The following is a 19,158-nucleotide window of genomic DNA, read 5'->3' on the forward strand; positions in this document are numbered from 1 at the left end:
GACCTTTTGACAACTGCCACACCAATAAATATAGGCCAACCTCAAACACTTTCAAAATATAGGTATCTAATTTGTAAAGAGTGAAAAGACATTGTACATTACATCTACACAACATAATAAAACGTTATATATTTGTGGACAAACAAGCCTAACTGTCCCATTATAAAATACCAGGTAGCTTGCTGAAACTAGGTCAACCTAAAATCCCACTCCAAAAACAAGAAAAATATTAAAACAATAGCTTGGATTCAGACAGTACACATTACAAATAATCTACTAACATTGAATGGCAAACACATTGGAGGGACACAATCTGCCAAATAAGGACAATATATTACAGCAGCCTTTTTGGCCCACTTTGATCAAAAGGAGTGGAAGCTGGCAAGGATAGGGTAACCAGTACCTCACAGCCCACCTCCTAAAACATTAGGTCTCTGCATACAAATGTGAAATTGTAGCACCATGCATTATCTGAATGGTTTACAAACATCTGCAATTCATGATATGTTGTTTTGCTATGTTGATATCACCAAAACTGTAATCACAGAACATTTCCACAGGGACAGTTACTTTGTTCAGATTTCTTGTTTTAGTTTGACCTGCAGATCAACCACTGATAATCATTTACAGTGGTTTGTTTTAATTGGTGAGACACTTCAGTGCCTAATTTGTAAAAAACAAAAGTAATAAACACAAGGTTCCCAAGTTCTTCACTGAAGCCTTCTACTGGTGTTGCCAAATGATGAGGTTGCAAAATACCAAGGCTGATCAGTTTTGATTCCACCTTGTTCCTCTTTCTTCAACTGCCCTGCACTTCCTGTCTCTTTATTTCACTCATGCAGGTTCTTAAATCATCCCTCTCTTGCTTTGTCACTGATTTACTAACTTTCTCCTCCTCCTTCAATCTCTCTTTTTTCGCTTGACCTGGGTCAAATTCTGATCATGCAAAACAAGTCCTAGTCCTAAGAATGTGTGCAGGTGCCCGCTACCTGCAACCACCGGCACAGATTAAGCACTGGTCTTTATGTTGGGACCTGCTTTATTTCAAGTCATATCTACTTAGGGAAAGAAGGCTTATCTAAAATGTGATCATTTTACTTGAGTCATTCGCCAAGACCTGGATGCAATTACGGACTCAAGCACCATGTCCCTGCTTGACACCATGACACTTGCCGGGCTAAATCAAAGGGTTAAGGGCCCCACACACCAGGCCGGCCATATACTGGATGGTATTTTTACAAACTATGACGCACTTGAGATTAAGGCAATTTTACCACTTAGCTGGTCATACCACAGCGCCATTATCTTTCAGCTTAATAACTCAGACAAGGGCCAACTACCCAACCCAAACAGTCAACTGGATTTTACCGAAATCAGAAACAGGTTGACAATAACCAGCTCAACATCCAGCTCACAAACTCATTAACTAAACCACCACAATCAGCAGTATATGCCTCTATCCAATTTAACCAATGGCTCACTACAACGGCAAATAGGATGGCTCCCCTTAAAAAATCTTCTAGCTTCAGGACCACTCCATCAGCCACCTGGTTTTCTGACACTCTCAGACAAAAAAACAAGAGTGCAAAAGACAGGAGAGATGCTGGAGAAGTAACTACTAGGAACACAAACTCGTAAAATAAAAAATCTTACTTGCGGATTACAAAAAACTGATCATATCTGACAAAAGTTCCTATTTCTCCAATCAAATCAAGGAGGCAGAAGGCTCCTCCAAAGAGCTCTTTCAGATAATAACTAAACTGTCTACTCCCCCCCGAAAGAAAAGGAAATTACCACTCTTAAGAATTCTGCAATGCACTTGCACAGCACTTTCAAACTAAAGTGGAGGAAATCTTCACCACCTTCGACAAAGGGGCAAAGTCTAACTCAGACTACACCAGAAGTCTACAAAATTGCAAAGCTCCCACCTTCACAGAATTCAGTGCTGTAACTACTGATGAGATAATCCTCCACATTTCTAAAATAAAATCGGGCTCTCCCCATGACCCTCTCCCTCCCATGATATTTAAACAAGTCCCGGAGATTCTGGGTCTAAGTCTCACTCCCATCTTTAACACCATGTTCAGTGAGGGTGTCCTACTGCACTTGAAATAACACAGACAGGATATCCATCACATTTGTGACAGAGTAAACTTCTGGCAAACTTTAAATGTAAAGGTGTGTTTGATAACAAGCCTTGACTGTATGAATGTATGTACTCAAGGAAGATGTCTAAAAACAAGAAATTCCATGAATTTAGAATTCACAAATGACCAATCGCTTTCCTCCACATGACTGATCATTCCACTTCCCATTGCTTAATATTTCCACACAATCTTCAACACCTTTTTCATTATTGGGCTCCTTTGGGGACCAATTGGAGTAGCTTATTTTGTCTCCATTTGGGTATTTGAAGGTGCCTTCTATCTGCATGTCATTTAGGCCGAGATAGGCTGTCTTCCCAGTCATTGCAACAATTTCCTGGATGGCGGCGTTCTCTGCTGCATTCCTTGGTGAGGCCAGAAGACCACCGGCTTTCACACATGCTACTCTCGCCGCCTCATAGTTCATTTCGAGATTATTGGTCACAAAGAGTTTTTCACCCACACTCCTGGTATTCTGCAGAAGAGATGCTGTAAAACAGAGGAGAGAAACACACAAATACTTTATCATTGCAATAAGAATTGCCTTCTTTGAGTTCAAGAGATCCTTTAAAAAATACAAACATGCAACACATCTTTAAACAAAATAAAGATGATCAGAAGATGTGTACCACTTTGAGGTTAACACTGTCTTCATTACTACAGATTCTTCTCTGGGTGACAATGAATTTTTAGATTCTTGCTCAGGCTAACCCTTTTAATGATCCTTGTCTATAAACGTCTAGCAGAGATTAGAGATTATAGGTCATGCAACAACATGAACAGCCTCGGCCATTGCAGGTAAGAGTGGTGAGGCGGTGGGGACGGGTGGGGATTTCGACAGACAACAATGACGGAAAATTACTTATTTATTTAATTTTCCCTTGTGGTTGTCTGTTGCATACCACCCCAATCCGGCCCCACTGGCCCACTGCTCTTACCTGCACAGGCCACTCCTGAACATTAATTTAAACTTTTAAGGGACCCTGGCAGGTGCTTGTTAAGTTTGGTTAACCTCTTCTGCAATGAGGGCCGTGCTGAGGAATAATCTGACCCCTACTAGGGGTTTTAAGTCACAATATCATGGACATATTATATTTGCCTGCTAAAATGTTGTGTCTAAAATATTGACCACCAGAACACCATGAAGGTAGGTCTATATGAGTATTAAATCCTGAAGGTACATTGATGTTAAGTCTGGCAAACCAAGACCTACCTGTTAAGGCTACCCTTAACGATATTCAGGAAGTCAGTATTTTGGCAGGTTGAGAATTAATTCTCTGTATTTTGACAGATGTCAGAAACAAGCAGGGGAAAAGCAATCTTAGCTATTGGCAAAATGTTCCGATAACTCAGTAACGTCAGAACAGCCAAACATTTAAGCCAGTGTGAAGATGGAAATGTATCACTATATGACATTTGATGTGGCCAATCTACTCCACTTTATCATCATTCTTACCTGAGCCAGCTCTATAAGGACATGCTGAAGCTATTTTACAAGCCCATAATAACTAATTGTGAGATTCAGCTGATTTGGATTTTGTAACTTGCAGTTTTAAGGATTGATGCACCTGCCTGAGGATTCATCGAGCAACATTTTCAACACCATAGAGGGGATTGAGGACAATATATACTGGTGCGTTATGTGTGGAATGTTTGAACAATTGGAAATTTAAGTGAAATTTGTTTTGTATCTAATGTTGCACGTGGCACCTTTACATTTAACATACTAGAAACTTCTGCTCACATGTTCTGCCAGCATTAGTTTATGGGTCATACAACGTATTGCACATTGGGGTGGGATCCCATGTAAATTAGGGAAGGATTAGCACTGCTGACACAGTTTCTCTGACATACATAAAGTGAAAACGAATTGTGCATGATGCGACGGTAAAGTCCTCCACCCGGTAATGGACATGCACTCCTGCCTGTACTGAAGCCTGGATCCCTAATGCGGATTTTTGTTGTCATATGCAAACACAGATCATGCGTGCGTGCAATGAGATAAACCTGTAACCCAGATTAAGGTCTTGTTGGACCAGGAGGGGTACCCAAGGTGCGTCCCTCATAGAGGTGCAATGCTACTGCCAGGAACAGTTAAGCCACACGGGCGTGATGGTGGCAGCATACCCTGTAGTGATCATTAGGAGTTAGCAGGTCCTCTTTAACTTGTGTCACTGAAGTCAGGTCTACAGGCTCACTCTTTCAAAGTTCTGCTGCTATGTGCTTAACTCACCTCTTGTCTTTCATTGGGTTGATGTGGAGTGCCGCGTAGAGCATGAGTAGTGTATCTGCCCTGGGTGTATGTGTGCCTAGGAAGGGTGCGATACAAGGATAATGCAGCACTGTGCAGTGCATGCATGTGCTTAGCATATGTATGCCTGTGAGTGGGACAGTACATAAAGGATGAAGTGCTGTGCAGTGTGTCCATGTTAAATATATATACTGGGTGTATATGTGACCGTCAGTGGTACAGTACATGAAGTACACAGTGATGTGCAGTGTGGATATGCTGTATACATGCACCGGAGTATGTGTGCCTGTGAAAGGTACAATAGATGGAGGCTCCTGAGTTCCATTTTGAACCCATTTTCACCCAGGGCTGCATGGTGAAATGTGAGGACAGGAGGTAGTGGAATCTGCCCAGACAGTTTTATGCATTCCTGTAAACTGGTTGGGACACACTGGAGAGGGGAGAACTTAGCTTAACCTGTACAATTCACAGGGTGATCTTTGATTCAGAGAGAGCTCGGAAGTAAGGGGCCTGTGCACATCTCAGGAAGGAGATGAGGCTCATGAGGGAACTATAAAGAGTAGTGCTGAGGCTCTGGGTTACCCTTTAGATTGGCAATTCACTGTGGCTGACATTCAGGTGTGAACTCTAATTACTCCCATGGCCTGTTTTGTGGGGCTCTCAGCCTAGAAGTAGCTCATGCTATGACAAACTGATTTCAACAGGAAAAGAGGGCAGAGGAGTGGGCACTCCGATAGAAACACACCCCCAACAAAAACTTCAAAGACTCACACTCTAGCTCACATTTGGTGTCTGGAAATGTACTACAAAAGGGACTTGAGACCTTAAATATGGTCAACTGCCACTCAGTCAGAGAGGCTGTGTGAGCAGGGGAAGTTCTGCAAGACTTCTGCTTGTGACCAGGGTCGGGGGCCAAGGCCTGCATTTCCTGCTGGGTGAGGGGACATCTCCCAGGGAATCTAACACAACCCTGGAGCACCACTGCTTGCCTGCTTGCCAAGACCAGTGTGCCCTGTGAGGGTGAGGAGAGCGTTGGACGGTCAAGTTCCAGTGGAGAGCCCTGTTGAGTGGACTTTCTTTGTAGGGTGTGAGGAGATGGCTGCTGCGCAGACCTGGTCATTGCCTCTATGCAGGATGAAGTTGGTGACTCTCACATCCCAGAGGAGGGCCCACGTGAAGTAAGTTGTGTACCTCGCAGGTCCGATCGGGCTGGAGCCCATGCATAGTCAGGAGTTGGGAAACCCATCTGCTGGAGGGTGCACCATTAGAAGTTCCTGACTACATCCCCTTGCAGGAGATGCCGCCGTTGTCTTCACCAAACAAAGAGCACAATGCATGTTTACGAAAGAGAGAAGAAGATAGCACATCTGTCCATGTGGAGGCAGTAAGTAAAGCAGAGAAAGAATTGCAGTAAAAAGGACTGGGTATGAATCTTTCTGCAGGGCACACCTAACAATAATAACAATTATTGTTTTTATTATTACTGTAGAAAGTCTTGCATTCATGTGATCAAACTTGAGAGAGCCTTATAATATTTGTGGAAACCTCTGGAAAACAAAGTAATTCTGCCATCACATTTGAAGGGAGACATACTTAAAGTACAAGAATTCAAAGCAAGGAGCAGAGAATAACTGGAGTGACATTTCTTCATCCTCCAAAATAAACATATGGCGGGTCTGACCTGGAAAACTAAACAGTGTAAAGTTCTAGGTTGATATTGATTTTTATTCAAAGGTTTCAAGATGGCTATACTTCAGGGTTCTGGAGCTGGTCGAATCAACCAATCTTTGCAATGTATTCTTTGATTCCTCTAATTTTCTGAAAACTTTCCTTTTTCATACTGAATTGAAACTATGAAGTCCAAAACTACCCTGAAATATTATATTTAATATTCTGTATCAGGGAAACCATTTGCCTCTTCTCAATAGCGCTAGCACCTCAAGCAAATAACCTCTGAAATTCCATGAGTAAAAAAAAAAAGTCTTGATAGATCTGCCTTCTTGCCTCTTGATGGCTGCTACAAAACAGTTGGAATCTCAACTGCCACAAAGGTGAATGTATTGGGCATAGAGTAAACATGGACTTCTAGGACCATCTCATCTGACGTCTTTTATACATTAGCATTGAAAATCAAATACATGTGGCATACATTCAGAATGAAGAGTGCAATGAACTTTTTCTCTGTTTGGCCGAAGCAGACTGCAATGCCTTCAGTTGTGTGTCCAATGCAGTGACCTGGGTTGAGGCATTGGGAAATTGGAAGCAGATTTAACACTGTGCTGAGTTTTCACTTCAAAACATGCTCCAAATAAGGGAGCTCCACCGGGCCAGTTCCTTGCCTCGCCCACTGGGTTGCGGCGCAGCAGTCAGTGCCGGAGTGCCTTCAAAAGCAGCAGAGGTCTCCCGCATCCGGAAGCCTCCACCGGGCCAGTTCCTTTCCTCGCCCACCGGGTTGTGACCTGGCAGTCTGAGCAGAGACGCCCCGCAGCCCGGGTGCCTCCACGGGGCTAGTTCCTTGCCTCGCCCACTGGTTTGTGACGTGGCAGTCGGCGCCGGAGCGCCTTCAAAAGCAGTAGCAGGGTCCTGCAGCACCAGACGCGCATGGGGCGTGCCCGGGCTCGGCCCGGTTGAAGATAAGGCTACAACGGGCCCGTCTTAGCTCGTCATAGACCAAAAGAGGTTGGGCTGGGCCACCCCTCTTTCTTTTGGGGTTTGGACTGTGAACCTTCGGAGACAGTGAGTGTATATCTTTGGGGCATTATTTGTTGTGTCACCTGCAGCCTCTGTTTGTCCTCTGCACTGACTGGGATCATTGGCCAAAGGCCCAACAGACTTTCTGTAGCTATTATTACAGCAGGGGGGTCAATTGTCAAACGGTGGGAAATTGTTTCACAACACCTCTGCAGTGTGTGTTTTGCTAAGCCTGGTTTCACCTGTATCTTTCTGCAGTAGGTCACTTGACCAGTGCTTGGACTCTTATACTGCCACATTTGAGGGTCTGAAGCAGATCAGAAGTTAATTAGGACTTATTTTTGACATGGGGCAACACACCTGGGGGTCCTGAGCTATATTAGAGCGAACCAACGTATGTATTTGTATTTTTGTATGTGGATTTATTAAGCGCGATTGATGCCCGGGGGCGTCCAAGCGCTGAGGGACCGACAGATGTATAGGTAGAGGCGGGGATAGTTACCAGAATTATTGTGGGGAGTTGAAAAGAAGAGTCTTGAGCTGTTTCCGGAATGAGGTAAGATTAGAATTGGCTCTCAGATGAAGAGGAAGGGCGTTCCATAGCTTGGAAGCGTTATGGGTGAAGGTCCTACCGCCTACTCTGGCTCTTTTTATTCTGGGTGCGGTGGCCAGAAAAGTCCGGTTTGACCGTAGGTTTCTGCTTGGATGGTAGTGAGAGATTAGGTCGCGGGTGATGATTGGGCCTTTGTCCCAGAAAGCCAGGTGGGCAATACACAAGGCTTTGAAGTGGATTCTTTGGCGGACTGGCAGCCAGTGTAGACTGGTCAGACTAGCTCTGACGGATTATCGGTGTGGGAGCTGGAGCAGTGTCCGAGCTGCACAGTTCTGCACTGTTTGAAGTCTCCGCAGTGTATAGTCTGGTGCAGCGAGGTATAGGACGTTATTGAAGTCCAGGCGGGACTGGATCAGACCCTGGATGGCCACTTGTTTTGCCTCCATGGGTAAAAGATGAAGAATTTTTTTGAGCATTTTAAGAAGGCCAAAACAGGTGGCGGAAAGTTTGGTAGCTTGTGTGTCGAATGACAGGGATTTATCGAGCCACACCCCAAGACTCCTGATGTTGTCCTTGGGTGTTGGGGGGGTGCCCAGACAGGGTGGCCACAGGGAATTGAAGGAGCTAGGATTCGCGGGACCTAGAAGCATCAGCTCCGTCTTGTCCCCGTTTAGCTTGAGTGATGAGGAAGACATCCAGCTTTTTACTTCCTCAAGGCATTTACAGAGTCCCCCGCTCATGGGAATGTTGGCCTCATGTGCCAGTGAGACCACCAGCTGGGTGTCGTCCGCATAGGAGATGATCTTAACTCCATACGGACGAACAACCTCAGCCAGTGGCCTCATATAAATGTTAAATAGCGCCGGGCTTAAAGAGGAGCCTTGTGGGACCCCGCACCTTAAAGGTCTGCTGGTAGATACTGATTCACCGTCGAATACCTGAAAGGATCTGTCTTTCAGGAAGGACTCGAACCATAGCCAAGCCTGGTGCTTGACGCCAACATTAGACAGACGGTTCAGCAGGATGTCATGGCTGACCGTGTCAAAGGCCGCGCTGAGGTCAAGGAGGATCACTGCCACTGATCCTCCTTGGTCCAAGATTTTTCTAGATTCCTCGGTGACCTTGAGGAGGGCGGTCTCGGTTCCGTGCTTGGGTCGGAAGCCTGTCTGGGTGGGGTCTAGCAGTTGGTTGTTTTCTAGGAAGGTGACCAGAAGGCTGTTGATGTATTTCTCCAACACCTTGCTCAGCCAGGGAAGCAGGGAGATTGGCCGATAGTTGCTGAAGTCTAATGGGTCCAAACTGGGTTTCTTCAGCAGTGCTTTAACCATGGCCCGTTTCCATCCAGGAGGGACCATGCCGGAGGAGATAGAGGCATTCAGGAGGTCCATTATGATGGGTAGGGTGACCTGAGATGCCGACATTATAATGTCTGGTGGGGCTGGGTCGTTGGGGGAGCCAGATTTGACTTTCCGGGCTACAGTTTCCAGAGATGCCAGATCTAGGGGGGGGAAGTGAGCTAGTGTAGTGGGAGTCTGTAAGGTAGGGTGTGCCAAGACTGTGTTAGTCGAGGCTGGAACGGAGGTGGCCAGGGGGGGAAAGGAGGCGTAGATTTTGTCAATTGTTTGGTGGTCCCTTTTTCCATCATTTCGGGCAGTAGGGCCCTATTCTCAGGGCCATTGACTGATATAGCGAAATGAGAAAAAGGAAGGCTAAGACTGTGACCCCCTCGGGGCAATGAGTCTTACTATTGACACATTCCTTGCAAAAGCTGAGGGAGCAATTAATAAGGAGATAGATCGGGCTGAGAGGCGGTTTTCAGTCGATATGGGAAGCTTGGGACTGTGTCTTACTTCTACACCACCACTGACTGTCAAGGCCCCCTTGGTCATTCCATCCTCAGCCCCATTCCCTCCGCCCTCAAATGTGGATTCAGACGAGCAATCTCCTCGTGAGTCTTCAGCCACCTCGGCCCGCGCCCTTTTCTATTCAGCCTACACCTCTTGCTGATGTGGTGAGTCCCCTAGCTCCAAAACAGCAGAGGAAGGCTAAGAGAGCAAAGGACCCCCCTCCAGTTTCTCGACAGGAACAGGCGAGCGAGGTATCCGGGCCCAATGCGGAGGAACTGCTGAACCAGATAGCCTCAGTGCTATACAAAATTAAGGCGACCAATTCTGACCAGACTGGATAAGCTGGAGTCGGCATCTAGGGGTTTGACATGCAAGTTGGACGCTGTATTAGCTTCTTTGGCCAAACCCCTCCAGTCCATTCGCTAGTGCGCCCCCATTATCTGACATTACACCTTTTGATAATCCCCAGAGTAGCAATGTTATCCTGCATATTAATGTGCCTAAGGACGTGCCGCCTCAGCCAGTAGCACAAGGGTCTATTAGTTCACGCTTAAAGGGAGATGGGACACCCTTTGTTACCCATACTACGTAGGCATCAGATGGGGTGGATACCCCCATCCAGGGCTGCAACCGCCCATGGTTTCACAGCTACAAGTAATTGACCTTCCCTGGCATGTGCTCCTTATACTGTGGTCCTGTCGGGGGTATCAGGTTTGGCTGCCCACAAAGAGGAAACTACCACACAATTGATTAATAGAGCCGCTCATTGGCTAGTGCAGCATTCAAGGTTCTCCATTATGGACTATCATGACATTTTGATGGTGGGGCGGGTGGCTTGGACAGTCGCCTCAAGTAAAATACACAATGGAGATTGCATCATCACCTCTTTACGCCACCGTGAGTTAGCACAAAAAATCCTCTTTGGGGCATCCAAATAGTTTTCCGTAGACTCTTGCATTACATTACTTCCGTTGGGTTTCTTTTATAGGCCCTCTATGTGTAACTCGGATAAGGAATTGTGCACAGGGGGCGGGCGTATTGATGGAGGTATGGGCTGCCAATTGCATTTTACAAATGTGTACACTCCCCTAGAGGATTTGGATGATCCGGACTGACTACGTGATTCCAAGGCCTGTCAGGTTCAGCAGCACCATCACCCTGGTCCTGTGCGTCAGTGTCTGGAGGTTGTTGGGGTTCCACTTGTGTTCAGTTCAAATCCCTGAGTCTCAGGTTAGGCTTTATACGCCTTCTCTCCATGTAGTCCACCCAGGAGGTACTAGCCACAATCCGGGAGGGGAACTTATGCTTGTCTCCTGGAATATGGCTGGTTTGTCTGCCAAGGTCTCTGACGATAGATGGCTTTTTTACATTAGATCATATAAAATTATATGTTTGCAGGAAACCTGGGAGACTAATAACAACTTCTTCCAGGAAGGGTACAAGTCCTTTTCTTGTCCTGCACAAGACTACAACATGGGTAGAGCTAATCACATTTGTGGCATTAGACTTATGCAAGGAGTGGCAGGCCATAAAGTGGGATTTTCAGGCGCTACAGGGTATTAAATTGCGTTTGGGTAGAGAGCCCTGACTTGCCATAATCAACTTTTATAACTTGAAGAAGGGTAAGGGCTGACCTTCCACTTTTGATGCTCTAAATCTGGCCCTGGATTCCCTAGAGGGAGAGGGCATGGGGCACACAAACATTATTTTAGTGGGAGATTTTAATTGTCATCTGTGCTCATCTTTCGTAAAGATTGTCTCTGTCACACAGCCTTGCCCATTTACAGAAGATTTGCACATGGAGCGTACTATGGAAGGGGATGAGTTGAATAATCTTTTACTTGCTCAAAATCATGTACAAACGTTAGACAACTGGTACATTGAACCAATTTCCCATTTGCCCTGTCCTATAAAGGTTGGGGCCCTGCTACCATTATAGATTTTATATTTGTGTCTGCCTCCATGGGCATTGGCCTGGGCTCGTTTAATATAGAAAACAATCCATTTAGTGACCATAAACCCCTGACACTTACACAGAGGGGAGTGGGTAACCATAAATGGGGCCTCGGTACTCCCAGGCACTCTTAATTTCCACAGACCAGGGTAGGCACCTTCGCTGGTCAAGCATAGATGGTACGGTTTTTGACTATAACCTTTTCTCCACCTGTCAGCCCAAGCTAGGCTGTTGTCTAGACCCTTACTCCCCGAGCAAATATATATTAAGTTCTTTTACTTCTATTGCACAGGTAGTGTATGGTCATTTATCTACACAGACAGTGAGGAATGCCCAGGCCTCTCACTCGTGGTTTGACCGCAAGTGCTCGCACGCTCTGAGGAGGTTAAAGGTAGCCTTGAAGCAGGGCCCCCGGTAAAAAGACAGTGTGACTCAGTGCCGACATCATTATAAGGAAGCAGTGACAGTGCGTAGGCAACTGATGCAGTTGCAGGCCTGGGAGGATCTATCTAAAGCGGGGGAGCTGAGAGACTCAACATTATTCTGGAAGATCATTAACAATCTTTGCTTTGCTGAACCAGCTAGATCGACCGTGTGCCATCATATTCCAACAGATCAGTGGGTTTTACATTTTGAACAGGTCTATACTGCAGGCTCTCCGGTGGACCCATGGTTAGACATACCCTTTAGTTTAAATTTAACCCTCATTAGTTTCTCTTTGGAAGAGGTACGTTCAAGATGTCTTTCGTGATAATATTAAGGTCTTCGCCCCCACTTTAAACTCGAGTTTTAAATTTAAATGCGGCAGCCGTAAAGGGGATGTTGCCCTCCTGGTCTACCGCTACAATAATCCCAATTTATGAAAAAGAGGACAAGGATGATCCGCAATCATATTGCCCGATCTCCCTTATCGACACTGTTCTCAAAGTTCTGGTCCGGGTCCTTCTAGCCAGGCTGTCCCTGTGGGGCACAGACAACCAGATTTTATCGGACATTCAATTTGGTTTGTCTGAAGGCATGTCAACCACCGATCAATGTCTCAATCTTTATCTCCTGTCAGCTAAATACACACTGACACAGCCAGGCGTTTTGTATTTAGCCTTCATGGACCTTACGTCCGTGTTTGATCAAGTTGATAGGTTCAAGTTGTGGGACATTATGATTTCCTTGGGAGTGGACCCCCGGATTGTCAATTTGCTTTTAACACTCCATGCCCAGATGACAGTGGCAGTGCGATACACACAGGCGGGGGCACTTACTAATCATTTGATGTGTACTAGGGGGGTGCGCCAAGGCTGTATTTTACCTCCATTTTAATTTTCGGTCTATATTAATGGCCTGGAGGCAGCCTTACTATTACCCCAGTCTGATTCCACTAGAGTGGAGAGCCCTCCCAGTTTTACTGCACGCCGACGACGTTGTCCTTATGGCCCACACGGCCCATGGCCTACAGATTGCAATAGATGGCTTTGTTTCTTTTATGGACAGACTGAATCTGTCTGTTAATTATGCTAATTCGTATGTGCTACTTGCCGGCCGTCGGGGCCCCATTTGAAGCTTTAATGCGGGCCCCCATTTGTTCACTAGGGTCCCGTTCTTTTCTTAGCAAGGTGTGTTATTTGATGACTGATTGCAGTGAAGAGCCTTTTTAGATGTGAAATTCAGTGAGTTGAATAAAGCCTTGGGGGCCATCTTCAATTTTGCTAGTGGACTGGGCACATGGGCCCCGGAGGTCATTATAAACTTGTACAAATCTAAGGCCATTGCGAAAGTGTTATATGGTAGTGAGGTCTGGGGGTACGTCCCTATCTATAGGTTTCAGGTGGCGCAAAATACGTTTTTGTGCCGGCTCCTGCAAGTTCCTCAAGCAACGTCAGCTTGGTCTGTGCACAAAGAATTAGGAGTTGAGTATTTGATGGACCAAGTAACTATTAATACTCCTACTTTGCTGGATAAAGATATGGATATGCTAAGTTAAGGGTTGAAACTGCCTAATTTTAGCAGATTGTATGGCCTTGGAATATGGTAACAAAATCCCTTAGCTACTGTATATAAAGGAATCCATCAAGGCCATAGGGAGACAAGACTTTTTTTTCACACACAACACTTTGAGCCCTAGGGATATAATTATAACAAAAGATCTATATTTTAAATTTGCTATTGACCAGCGTGAAATTATGGAGCTTGGCAAACCCTCTGTGAGGGCCTATGTAATCCTAAAGTCCGTATTGGGTATGGAGCCATATCTTTTTGCACTTTCTAGTGCCCATGACAGATTTTTAATCACACGTTTTAGATTTAATCAATTGCATCATCTTTTAGAATCTCCGGCTGCATTTCTCCCTCTAACCCAAAGAGGCCCCTCTGGCTGTGATCTTAGATCCCCACAGGACACACTTCACTTTGTTTTATTGTGTAAACTGTGTTCAGTGTCAAAAATAGCGATATCTCCTGTCTTTATTAAAGAGTCTGAAGTTTAGGCAGGCAAAAGTGGCACTTTTGCACTCGCAGCTGTTACCAAACTCCTATACCCTTCACGCAGTATTAAACTTTTTGCGGGCAGCTTATAGATCCAGGCTATCCAGGATTGATTGGCCTCCCATCGTTTTGTATTTATGAAGTTATTGCTGGTCCATTGACTGCAGATCTTCGAGGTTTTACTAGCTTGTTTCGCTCTGTTTTTATAACGATGCGCTATTTTATCTGTATGTTATGATTTGTATACTCTATGATTGTATAATTGTCTATTTTATGGATGTGTGTTTCATCTGAATAAAGAAAGAAATTATTATTATTACCCTGAAATATTATATTTAATATTCTCTATCAGGGAAACGGTAGAGTAAAACAGCAAAAACCATTCGCTTCTTCTCAAATAGTACTAGCACCTCAAGCAAATAACCTCTAAAATTCCAGGAGTATAAAACAAGGCTTGTTAGATCTTCCTTTTTTCCTCTTGATGGCTGTATGCAAGCATGCCGTGCTACGAAACAGTTGGAATCTGGACTACCACAAAGGTGACTGTACTGGACATAGAGTAAACATGGACTTCTAGGACCATCTCATCTGACGTCTTTTATACAGTAGCATTGACAATCAAATAAATGTGGCATACATTCAGAGGGAAGAGTGCAATGTACCTTTTCTCTGTTTGGCCGCAGCAGACTGCAATGCCTTCAGTTGTGTGTCCAAAGCAGTGACCTGTCGTTTCAGAAGGTCAAGTTCTAAGTAAAGAAAGATAGGTTGAAAAATCTGGCAATTCCTTCAGTAACCTGTGCTTCCTGAATATTTAGACAGTTCGTTTATAGTTCAACTCCATACAACACATTAAATTAAGTGATTTAATGAAATCAGTTTTGATCCATGTCTAGGGCTTTGATCACAAGACAGTAAACATTAAAAATGTTATCATCTATTCATGTGAAGAGTTCTAAAGTTTGTTTGACAAGTTGTTGACATAGGCCCTCATTACAAGTGGTGCAGAATAAGCTGGGGTATTTACCACAAGTGGTAAATGCAAATATCTTTGAATGAAGTATTTACCAGGCATAGTAAATACGCCGGATTCTGATTTTACAACATGAAATTTTAACACAACACATTCTGCATGGTTTTTCTTTATACCGGCCTTCTCTCATAATACATTTTGCAAAGTTTGACTTGCCGACTCTATCTGGGGAAGTCTGAAGGGTGTGAAAACTCTTGTTTGTACAGGAAACAGAATTTAGCCCTTCATTTGTAATGAGGGCCATTGTGTAGTGTTTAACTGCGGGGGCATCCAGTTGAAACTGCATTGTCAGCAATGCAAAATGTTTTTTGCCTGTGAACTCTTTATGATATCATTATCACTGCATCACAATAAAATAGGAATCTCAGACACTTCAAACCAGAGTAGCCAAAATAAATAAACAATGTGAAAAAAACAAGAACTACTCCACCTAAAAGTTCTCCACGAGCTTCCACTTAAGGAAAGCTGCAGGTTTTAATCATGATGCTTGTACACGAAAATGTCCTTGGGAAGGTACCCAAAAACAATACAACTAAAAGAAAATTTTGAGAACCCTAGAAAAATCTGAATTCAACTTGACAAAAACATTACATAGCTAGCCTTTAAAAATCCCAATATGGGAAAGCCCAATAATGGTAATGATATGACATCAATTCAGAGCGAAGACTCAACCCTAAGGCACCCTATTGGAGAGGGAACACTCAATGTCTTTCGTATTAATATTGTTCCAAAAATTCTGAGCCGTTCATAAGGAATACAGGACCAAAATAACTAGGATGCAAATACAAACTTGAATTTTACCTGTTCAAAAAACGTAAAAGTGTCGACCTTGACATGCATAAGCAAAGCCATGTAACGTGTTACTTTATGTTTGCAGTAAGCATAATCTGTTGCAGCAGCGATGGAGTATGCTTACTGCCAACATAATGATCCGTCTATGGAATTTAGATGCTGGTGGACCTTTGGTTTAATCACGGCAGAGACTTCTCCATGTCTGCTGTGATTATACCCCTACAGCCCTGAGGAGTAAGGGTAATTAGAATCAGAACTCATTCTGCCAACCTAATTTAAATGGGCGGAATTAGAAGTCAGTTTTCATTGCCTGACATCGCCAGGAAACAATGGCAATAAGAGGCTGTGAGAACTGCTAAATGCTCCCCTTGCAATGGCAAAAGACTCCCATGGCTAGGGAAGCCTTTTTTTTCAAAAAGAAAATCCTGCTACAGGATATTCTTTTTAAAAAGAAAAAAGAAAACATTTTGGTGAAGGGCTCCATCATGTTGATGCAAACTGCAAACCACAAAAGGCATAGAAAGGAACTCCGATGATGGCGGTTCTTAACAATGTTTAAAGGAATGACCGCCTGATTGCAATCATTTCTAAATTTGGCGTCTGTTACCTCTGCCCTGTAGGAGAAATGGACCATCCACCACCCTATAAAACTTTCCCATATTCTGCAAAGCTAATGACAGGACATGCATGTTTCATTGTAAATTATTTGAAGGAAAATAATGGCTTGCTTGTTAGACTTGAGTGTCAACCCTGACATTTTCTTCATGTATGATCAACAGGTATTTTCCTACTGAAATTGACCTGTTCCTAAAGTTTTCTCCCACCAAACAACATATTCGAATGGTTTTATTACACAAGAGCAATATGCCATTTTTAAGAACTTGTCTTTTCAAAACAAGACACTTCCAGGGGGTCTACTTTTAACTCAAATGTAACCATCAAATTCATTTATGTTCTACCAAACTACAATTAACACTATCAATCATGGCCCACTGAATCAGACCCAGCGCTATATATCTTCGGCAGCCGAAACACACTTGCCTCATCTCCCTTTGAAATACAGCCATACATGGACAATTTTTGTAACTGAAACATGAATATTTCTATTGTTCTGTGTATCCAATCACCTCAACTTTGTGATGTGTCTGCCACTGAAACAGACCCACTCTTGCAATTTCACAGTGTCTGCGTATAGTCTTTAAATAAACCAACACCTTCTTGGGGGTTTTAAAAAAAACTCCACAGAATCTTTCTCCTTTACCAAAATGTAACCATTACTGGACCTGAGCCTACTAAATCACATCCATCTTACTAAGCACCTACCTTCAGTAATCACAACCACACCTGGGAACCCCATCCCACCAAAACACAATTGTGTTTATGAAATGTTTGCCACCTTTGAATATGTTATTTGACCAAACCACATGCCATGTCTGGTTTTCCCACCAAAATCGTCTTTAAAAGAAGCCAAGCAAGAGGACTTCATTTCCCATCACCCCTCAGCACACAAAATGATATCACAGCACCCTGCACTCCTCCCCTAGGACCTAATTAATGACAGCTGCAACTAGTACGCGTAGGGGGCGCACTGCTGGTATGCCAAAGGCAAGCCCATCTGTGCCCCTTAATGCCTGGTCTGCACCAGTGTTGGGAACCCTGGACCAATCACCCCCCAGCAATACTCCGCAGCACTCCTTAGGTCCCTGGATCCCGGAAACTGTTCCTCCAGATGCTGCCATACCTAACACCATGGTAGAAGCTTTCACCTGAACCCACTGCTGGTTCTCCAGCAGCCACACCCCCACGCAGATGTTAACAATGCCCTCAATACACCCTCCAAACACATGCCACACAAGCACCATAAATGCCTGTACCAGCACCCTACACCACATGCCACAGCAAACAAACACATAAACACCCACTCGCGCGCATGCTTATCAGCACACGATTGGTCAGCAAAGACACAACTGAAATATGGGACCAGTTCAGTAGTGGTGCACCCAACATCTTCTTTATCACAGAGACCTGGTTCAATGCCTCATCGGCTCCTGACATCACCACTGCAATCTCATGGGGTCACAAGACTACTCAACAGGGCTGCCTTTACCAGCCAGGAGGAAGACTGCCTATCATCTCTAAGGAATCCATCAAATGCACAACAGCCACAGAGAAAGGCGCCCTATTATTTGAACATTTGCATTTCAAGCTACAAATCTCAGAAAACTTCATCCTGAACGGAACCCTCACCTACTGACCACCCGGACTACAAGCCACCTTTACAAACCTCATCGCCAACTTCATCGCTCCACTCACTATCGACTTCAGAGCCTACATTCTCCTAGATGACCTAAACTTTCACCTGGAAGACTTAAATGACCCTGGCTCCAAAGCACTCCTAAAAAGTTTGAGCAACGTCGGACTCACCCAACTCATCCCAGTACCAACGCACACCACAGGACCAGATGCGGCCGCTGCAGATAAGAGCGGTGGGCTTGGCTGGGGGGGGTTTCGAGTGACGACCATGAGGAAAAATTAATTATTTATTTAATTTTCCCTTATGGTCATCTTTCAAAATCACCCCAGCCGGCCCCACTGCCCCACCGCTCTGTGCAGACTCCCTCACACCCATCAAACCAAACAGCATGGTAGATCATACAGGTAGGCCAGTTGGTACACAGAAGACCTCTGAGACACAAAAACAGCACTGCAAATACCTCGGACTCTATTACCAGAAAATAAGTGACACCAAGAAAAAGCACTAGTGGACCGCATCGAAGGAGGCTCCAACCGTGGCAATGAGCTCTCGATCGTTAAAGATTTCACCTCAATCACAGCCACTGTCATCAACATTGCTACCTCTCAACAATTCTGCAACAGCTTATCCAACTTCTTCCACAGCAAAATTGCTAACATTAACAGCATTTTCGCACAACCCAGCCCCAGATAACTTGTTGCTGACCTACCCACCAGCAATCATGATGGCTACCTGAACAAATGGACAACCCTCACCAGAAACGACACAGCTACAATCAAAAGGACCATCCACTGAGGGGCCCCAAAGAAGCCATGCCCCAACAACCACTACTACCTGGGAACATCTCCAATCAACACTACCCTTACTCACATCATCAGTGCCTCTGCCACGTCCGCCACTTTCCCGGAAATGGAAACTCGCAGAAATCAACATTCTCTTCAAGAAGCCCACAGACGACCCCAAACAACTGAGCAACTTCTGAACCATCTCCCTGCTTCCCTATACAGCCAAAGTTATTGAGAAGGGCATGAACAAGCAACTCACAACTCACCTTGAGCTTCATCTTCTAGACAACACTCAATCAAGATTCAGAAAGAACTACAGCAGTGAAACAGCACTCATCATGGCCACCAATGACATTCAAATCATCCCCGAAAAAGGAGA

General features: G+C 44.6%; 1 protein-coding gene across 1 annotated transcript in view; it reads right to left on the reverse strand.

Annotated features, from left to right (window-relative positions):
* Window positions 1–922: 922 nt before the first annotated feature.
* LOC146867372 (uncharacterized) overlaps window positions 923–19,158 on the reverse strand; it is a 48,636-nt gene continuing 30,400 nt past the window's right edge. Inside the window, exons 4-5 of the mRNA XM_085604606.1 lie at window positions 14,581–14,664; window positions 923–2,633 (exon numbers count right to left, since the gene is read on the reverse strand). Of these exons, the coding sequence (XP_085460732.1) occupies window positions 2,257–2,633; window positions 14,581–14,664 (461 nt within the window). The 3' untranslated portion in view covers window positions 923–2,256. The remainder of the gene's footprint in view (window positions 2,634–14,580; window positions 14,665–19,158) is intronic.

The sequence above is a fragment of the Triturus cristatus genome, chromosome 1_2, assembly GCF_964204655.1.
Source record: "Triturus cristatus chromosome 1_2, aTriCri1.1, whole genome shotgun sequence".
Classification (NCBI taxonomy): domain Eukaryota; kingdom Metazoa; phylum Chordata; class Amphibia; order Caudata; family Salamandridae; genus Triturus; species Triturus cristatus.